The 8,337-nt window shown below is 35.4% G+C and overlaps 1 protein-coding gene across 2 annotated transcripts; it reads left to right on the forward strand.

Annotated features, from left to right (window-relative positions):
• The first annotated feature begins 992 nt into the window (after positions 1 to 992).
• On the forward strand, positions 993 to 5,233 carry LOC113611136 (myelin P2 protein). Of its 2 annotated transcripts, XM_027089759.1 has the most exons (4): positions 993 to 1,112; positions 3,038 to 3,210; positions 3,427 to 3,528; positions 4,805 to 5,233. In XM_027089759.1, the coding sequence occupies exons 1-4, from the start codon at positions 1,040 to 1,042 to the stop codon at positions 4,853 to 4,855; spliced, it is 399 nt and encodes a 132-aa protein (XP_026945560.1). In that variant the 5' UTR covers positions 993 to 1,039; the 3' UTR covers positions 4,856 to 5,233. The 2 variants fall into 2 exon arrangements, with proteins under 2 accessions (XP_026945560.1, XP_026945561.1); XM_027089760.1 differs by lacking the exons at positions 3,038 to 3,210; positions 4,805 to 5,233 and having other exon boundaries at positions 1,040 to 1,112; positions 3,427 to 3,566.
• The last annotated feature ends 3,104 nt before the right edge of the window (positions 5,234 to 8,337 follow it).

Raw genomic sequence — 8,337 nt, forward strand, 5'->3', positions numbered from 1 at the left:
AATCCTACCTCACCTTATTCAAGTTTTGGACAGAAGTTACCTAACCTCCCCAAGCTCCAGTATTCTCACTGGTAAAATGGAGATAATAATAATGCCTTACTCTTGGAGTTGTTGAGAGAATCAAATGAAATAATCTGTATTAAGCACTTAGCACAGTGACTACTGAGCTCTCAATATATATTAATATTATTTTTGTAGAAAATCCTTTCTAAAATTGTAGATTTATTTTAAAGGACTTAAACTCAATGTTGTTGTATTAACCAAGAACCTGCTTAATTTGGAACTAAGGTTTTTTAAGATGAAAATCTTTTCTGTGGTCAAAGAGCGTGTTATAGTGCTACTTTTTGTTCACCCATGAAAGCAATTTCTGTGTTCTGCTGTAATAGACTGACCGTATTGTCTGCCTACTCTGACTGCTTTGGATATGCCAACTATGCCAAGCCTCCCTTACCTATGAATACTTCCTCACACTGCTCCCTTGCATTTCTCTCCCACAACATATTTGAGGCAGTTATCACAATACTCATGGACATTTTTCCTCTCTTTATTCTCTTTCAATAAGAATTCTTAATTGTGCAGACTCAGGATTGAGAGTGAACAAGATGCCTAAATACACACACACACACACACACACACACACACACACACACACACACACATTCATTCATTCATTAATGCTCATATAATTTAATTTGGTATAGAACTCAACTGATAGACTCTTTTCCAAAGCATTAAGGACCTAAGCACTTCTTAAAAATGTAAGAGCAACCAACATTTTTTTGAAGGTTCAAATAGTACTGTCATTGATTTTTATAAACATTTTTGGAAACTGAAGGAGACATTATGTGAGGTTCTCTTTTGTCCCAGTGGATGATTGAAGAGCCATTCATTGCCCAGTCCTGACACTGCTTTTCCCCATTGGGTCTCTGTGAGAGTCACATGCTGTGGACATCTTTGAAAAGAATCTTCTGAGACTTCAGCATCTCATTTGAGTCTCCTGAATCTCACCTACCACTGTGTTGAATTCTCATCCATCACAATGAGCAACAAATTCTTAGGCACCTGGAAACTTGTCTCCAGTGAGAACTTTGATGATTACATGAAAGCTCTGGGTAAGAAATGTTCTCTGTTGTTCTAATTGAGAGGATCCTTTTTGAGAAAGATGCATGACTATTTCCTTCTAACTCCTTTTCCAGGAGTCTGGGAGTTTGCACAGGTTGAAGTACGATCCTCTTCTGGGATTAATCTTCTGTTGTGTCAATCAGATAATGTATTTGCATTTTATTTGTGGCAATTTTAATAGATTTTAACTCAGATAAGAGCTGCTTAAATGCACTAGAGTGCCCACTGATTTCAAAGGCAGTTTCATATCAATAAGGTTTTCGTTCCAAACCTGGAGGAAAGAAATCTTAGAAGCTTAGTCAACCTATTTTCTGGCTTTCCTGAAAGTTAGATCTACAACAACTAAAGTGCTCATGAAATAAAGAGTTGAATATACTAAAGTTAATGGAAAACCTCAATTTAAAATTTTGATGCTTAGCTATACCAGAAGTTTTCTGTCTCTACCTCTAGGTTGTCTGTTATTACATAACTATGTAGATAAAGATTTTGTAAAAAGTGAATACTTCATAAAGCAGGATATTCACAGTCTAGGAAAGTTACTGAGAGAAAAAGAAGTGTGTTGTGGCAATGAACTCAAGCTCATTTACACTAACATCAGGCTTTCCTGGAGATGGAACAGTGGATGGAGATGGAAAGTCTAGTCATTAGTATAGCAACTTTATTTGCTACTATTTCTAGGGAATTTTCCATAGATATGAGCACAAAAGTGTGAGGAGTCTTTGGAAATGTCCAGAGCTGTATAAATAAGTAGAGAGTGAGGCCAATGACCTCAGATTGCTATGCTCATCAAAGTACTTGTAATTTTACCTGTTCAGAAAGCATATAAGGTATTCTATTTTTAGATAAAATGAGCAAAATCATGTTGTGTTGCCTGGAAAACTATGGGAACTTATGGGAATAGATCCATACCATAAGGTTGGTTAAATTTATGGACTTCACTTTATAGCCAAGGAAGAAGCAAAATACAATATAAGAAAGTCTCAATGAAAAACTTCCTAATTGTGTCATTTTCAAATTTTAGAGTGCATAAGGACACCTGGGGGTGTTGTAGATTCTTAGTCTCTATTGTAGAGGTTTAGTTTGAAAAGCATTGTCCTAAATCATATCAAATAAAAAATGATTAATCAAAATTAGAAGAAAGAGTATCATTCACAATCCTTTATTGGCTCTAACTCTTCACACTTCTTTTTGTATATATAAATGTAAATATATGTATATTTATATATAACTAGTTTTTTCTTCATGTATCTCTCTCATTTGACATTTCTATTTTTCCATGTATTTCTGTAATCTTGGGTAATATAGTAATAATACTTAAGAGTCTAATTTTGTTTTGTTTTCAAATGCAGAAAATTTTTTAAAAATTATTTTATTTATCTAATGATCATTTGTAATGGTACAGATCATTTTAGGGGCTACAACAAAATTTCAGAAATGAGCTTCTATCAAGGATATGGGAGGAATTCTTTTCTATATCCATAATATACTACTGAGGGAAAAAATCATAGAATAGCATGCATAAGTCATAGTCTCATTTAAAAAATATATCTACAATATTTATGCATACAAACTAAAATGTCTGAAATGATCCATACAAAACTATAAATAGTAGTTTTTAATGGAGCATGGGTTTGGATGTGGTAAAAATAGATGACTTGCACTATTTAAGCTAAACACTTTTAGCTTTAAAATCTGCAGGCATTACTTTTGTAGTAACAAAACGTAAAATATTCAAGTCCGTGGACATGTGTTTCCATTAGGTGATGAAACATGGGAGAAGGTCCTTAGCAGTAAGTGCTATTACCTGCCATCTACACAGCTGAGGCACAGCTGAGCATAAAATATGGCCACCCATAGTCCCTTTAGGTAGAGGTTCTCTTGGTCAACAAAATTCTAACAGTATCTTGATTTTCAGGTGTGGGATTAGCCACCAGAAAACTGGGAGATTTGGCCAAACCAAGAGTGATCATCAGCAAAAAAGGGGATATTATAACTATAAGAACTGAAAGTACCTTTAAAGATACAGAGATCTCCTTCAAGCTAGGCCAGGAATTTGAAGAAACCACAGCTGACAATAGAAAGACAAAGGTAAACTTAATTGTTTCTCTTCAAATTTGGTCCAATCTACTACTTTGAGAGAGAAGATTACTCCTGCTAGTATTCAAAAGGGTAGACCACTCCCTTCTGTTGAAAAATGAACGTGCCTCATAAAACATCTGTTATGAAAATGATTCAATACTGAATGAACTGCTTCTTTACTCAACCAAGTCCAAGCAAGTCAATTATGTAAACCTATCTTTGCAGAGCGTTGTAACTTTGGCAAGAGGCTCGTTGAATCAAGTACAGAAATGGAATGGCAAAGAGACAACAATAAAGAGAAAGTTGGTGGATGGAAAAATGGTAGTGGTAAGAGTAATTTTACTCTAAATACATAAATACAGCCATTTAAATAGAGAAAATGGTTATATTATTTTCAAAATATTCTCTTTTCTTTGCAATACAAATGGATAAGAATGGCTAAGAATAAAATCAGAGTTAATGTTTGGGTGATCTTTGAACTATAAAGACTCATCTACAGGTACTTCAGGTTCAGATTCAAGAATTTAGAAATGATACAACTCATTTGTTATTTTAGAAATAACAACACCTAAAAATGATAAAAAAAAAAGTATGGGTAAACCTCATTAATTTAGACACACGAGGAGAAAAGCAAATCTAAGTTTTAAAAGCAAAGCACATTCCCAGTCAATTGTAGAATATTTGTAGATAGCTAAGCATTTTGTTTTCAAGAATCCATGGTAACTTGGACTAAAACATGTCAACAACTCAAGCTGAGGTCATTGGAGACCTTTTGTAGTTGGCAGGTAAAAATGATGACAAAGGTTATATGAGATGACCTCTAACAATTTTTTTAAGTCTCAGGTTCTGTTCTTACTAATCAACACACACATTGACCATAGATAGATTTATGTAGTTCTTTGAACATTCTTTTCTTTAGTACAGAGGAGCGTTATCCTTAGCTCCACAGCAGATTTACATGGGGAGTAAATACCAGTATGGGAGCCCCAATACAGATCAACTGCCTGCACATCTCTTGGGGGAGGAGGAGCCATCAGTATTTTAAATGTTCCCCAGATAATGCAGATGTGCAGATAGTTTTGAAAACCACTGTTTTAGTAGATTTAAATCTGTGCCAATTATGCATGAAAATTTGCCACTTAAAAAATATACCCCTGGGGCTTCCCTGGTTGCGCAGTGGTTGAGAGTCTGCCTGCCGATGCAGGGGACATAGGTTCGTGCCCCGGTCCAGGAAGATCCCACATGCCACAGAGCGGCTGGGCCTGTGAGCCATGGCCGCTGAGCCTGCGTGTCCGGAGCCTGTGCTCCGCAACGGCAGAGGCCGCGACAGTGAGAGGCCCATGTACTACAAAAAAAAAAAAAAAAATATATATATATATATATATATATATATATATGCCTCTGATGTAACTTAGATCAGATTTAAAACTGTTTCCCCTGTTTCAATGGTCATGATTCCAAATTCCTGGAGACTGACATACTGATATTTTATTTCTTTCTGAGTTTAATCTTATGAGATTGCTTATAATGTCTGTTATTATTACAAATTTGCTATCACCTAGTTTGAGTTTTAGATATTCAATTAATCTCTCTTTTTTTTAAGGAATGTAAGATGAAGGACGTGGTCTGCACCAGAATTTATGAGAAGGTCTGACAAAGTTGTTTCCTCATTGAAGTGATATTTGATCATTTGATGTTGGAAATCAGCTGTTTCCATTGGCGAGGCCTGACTACACTGCACTTTGTTTGTTTCCGCTTTTGTCTTAATAGATCAGATAAGCAAAGGCCTAAACGGAGGATTAATCTAAATTTCAGTGTTATTTAAACATTTTCAATTTGTATGCACGTCATTACTGTATTAAAGATTAAAGTGTGTATATTGGTCATACCTAAAGAATGGATAATGTCATTTGATTATCTGTGAAGTTCTAACTTATGCTGTATTTTAAATATTTGAAATGATAGTAAAAGGAAGTAATAGCATAGTAAAAAGAAGTAAATATATTGATTGGGGTAGCAAACTCAAATGCCTTCAGAGACCAGGAGAGTAATGGGTTTAGAGGATCAGAAGTGAAACAAACTAGAAGAAGGAGCTGAGGAACACTGAGGAGTTCTAGCTTCAGCTAAAAAGGGCAGCTGCTACTCCAGCCAATTTAAAAACTGAGGGTTAATTTACAGACAGTGAAATTAACAGATATTAAAGATAGAGTTGTGACAAATGCATGCACCCATATAATTCGCATCCTGATCAAGATATAGTACATTTCCCTAATCCCAGAATGTTTTCTCACACTCCTTCCCAGTCAATGTCCTGCCGTGTCCCAGCTCCAACAAAAGCAAGTAGTGATTTAGTTTCTATCACTGTAGACTAGTTTTGCCTGTTCTCAAACTTCATATAAATTGGATCATACATTATGTGTTCTTTTCTGTTTGCCTTTTTAAAGTCAGCATAATGTTTTTGAAATTCATCCATATTGTTGCATGCAACATTAATTTGTTCCTTTTTATTGCTGAGTAGTATTCCATTGCATGAATATATCACAGTTTACTTACCCCTTCTTCTCTTAAGATAATTGAGTTATTTCCAGTTTTTGGCTTCTATAAATAAAGCTGCTATAAACATTCTTGTATAAGGCTGTTTGTGGAAACATGAGTTCCTTTTCTTTTGAATATTAACTAGGCATGGAATTACTGGGTCCAGCAGATTTTTGACAGGCAGGAATAGGGGACCACTCTGCCCAGGTAACAAAACTATTTCAGATATATTACATGATTGAGCAAATGAGAATATATTTTGATGTTGTTAGGAGCTAGAATTTTCCTTCTGGAAGAAGGCACATACAAGTATGACAGAGGGAAGGCAAGAAAGAACTGTGTGCAAATGGATTGGAATAGATGTAAATTCATATATATGGATATGTGTATACACATGCATATATTTCTTAGCTCTATCTACCTTAAGAGCTTACAAGCAAAGACATCTCAGTAGGAATGAGTACACCCAGCACTCAGATCTTGGTGTCTAATGTATTCTCCACTAAAAAGAATGATGGTTCCTTGGAGAAATGGCTGATTCTGATGTGAGAGCAGGGTAGGTACAACGTAAGCCTGAAATATCTTTTTATGCCAGAAATTAAGGACGCTTTCCCCAAAAATAATAGAGATATGTCACCAAAATATCAGAGTCAGCTTGAGGGTGCTCTCAATTGGACAAAACTGGGACAATTTGAGAAGTAAATAATAGAGAAAAATTGTAAATTATAGAACACGGGGAGACAAAGAAGACACCATGAATACGTACTGGAAGAGGGAGAGAGAGAGAGAAGAAAGTATCTTCCTTACAGTAGACTGTCATAGCCTGACTGGTAAATGTGGAAAAGGGGCTGGGATTGGAAAAATTGTCATTTTTTCAACCATCACGGTCAATATTGGCTCAGGCAAGAATTGTCAATGGAGGTAGAAGCTAGAGCAAAATTTTGATTAGGAGCAGGGTATTAGGTTGATCTTAAAATACCTCCACACAGATTGCTTATTAGTTACAAGGGAACAAATAGTAACCATGCAGTGGGAAAACTGTGCCACCTCTTTACTGAGTAATCAAAAATAAGCTGATCAATGAGGGTAGATGAAAACCATGTGCCTTCAAATGTGATACACTGAGAAGGAAGCAACATGGCTTATGCAGTACTCTGGCCTGGAATCCTTATCTAGATCTAATCATGAGGAAACAGCAGACAAATTCCAAATGAGGAATGTTCTATTAAAAAGGGGAGGAGGTGTTAAATGAATTCTAGAAGAATGTCAGTGTCATAGAAGGCAAAGAAAGGCTCTATGAAAATGTTCCAGATTAAATTATACTAAAAATACATGACAACTAAATGCAATAAGTTATCCCAGACTGGATCCTGCACTAGAGATAAAATAAATACTCCAAAGGACAATATTAGGTTAATTGGCAAATTGGAATATAAGTCGTAAATTAGAAGTTTACTGTAAGAGAATCCCCCTACTCTTGGGAAATATACACTGAACTATTTTGGAGTAATGAGCCATAAAGTATACAATTTACTCTCAAAAAATTTAGAAAAAGCTGTTGGGTGTGTGACACACAATATGTACATGCATACAAAAAGAGAGCAATTGATAAAGCAAACAGGGTAAAATTTAACAACAGATAAATCTGAGTAAAAGCTGTATTTGTTCTCTTTGAATTAGTCTGATTCTTGAAATTTTATGCAAGTTTGAAGTTATTTCCAAACAATTTTGTTTAGGCTACACTTGGTCCTTCTCTGCCTCTGGGCATTCAGCCAATACGTCTGAGAGGCATCATAACCAGGGTGGGGTTTTATTTCTTTGGCTCCAGTTAGATTAACCCACAAAAAAGGAGAGTTTAAAAACTATGGTGTGATTTTTAGAGGTTTGTGGTAATATGACTCACCATAAAAAAGTATTCCTCAATAAATATAATTGCACTATTATACAAAAATCATGAGTACTTTTGCTTTCATAACAGGAAAAGTGGAATTACACTGATAATGAGGAAAACAAAATAATTATTTCAGCAGGTGATACATATTATTAGATTTGAAAAAGATCTTCAAACAACCAGAAGAGAGGAGAGGGGAAAAAAAACCACTAGAGTTCTGTAGTATTCAAAAATAGTCTCAGAAAATAATTGTGACTCTCTAGTTGTTTTTGATATAAGCTGGTTAAGAGCGGTCAGACTGCCTAGGTCAAATTCCAATTTGCTACTTACTAGCTGTGTGTCATTGGGCAAGTTACTTCACCTCTCAGATCCTCAGTATTTTTACCTGTAAAAATAGGGTCAATAATAGAGCATACCTCAAGGAGTGTGAATAATAAATAAGTTAATATATGTAAAGTGCTTTGAACAGTGCATGGCACAGGAAAAGCATTATAGAAGTATTTTTTGTTATTATTATTTATCTAGTAATGCACATGATGTTCAAATAGATGAGGGCTTCACGGGATCCCAAAATGAAGAGAAATTTACAGGATCTCAGAGCTGTTGATATTGCTTTGCCCACCAAGTGATTAACTTTATTAAGAATATTATTTAGGGCTTCCCTGGTGGCGCAGTGGTTGAGAGTCCGTCTGCCGATGCAGGGGACACGG

Source organism: Aethalodelphis obliquidens, unplaced genomic scaffold, assembly GCF_003676395.1.
Source record: "Aethalodelphis obliquidens isolate GAN/ISIS:26980383/991018 unplaced genomic scaffold, ASM367639v1 scaffold68, whole genome shotgun sequence".
NCBI lineage: Eukaryota > Metazoa > Chordata > Mammalia > Artiodactyla > Delphinidae > Aethalodelphis > Aethalodelphis obliquidens.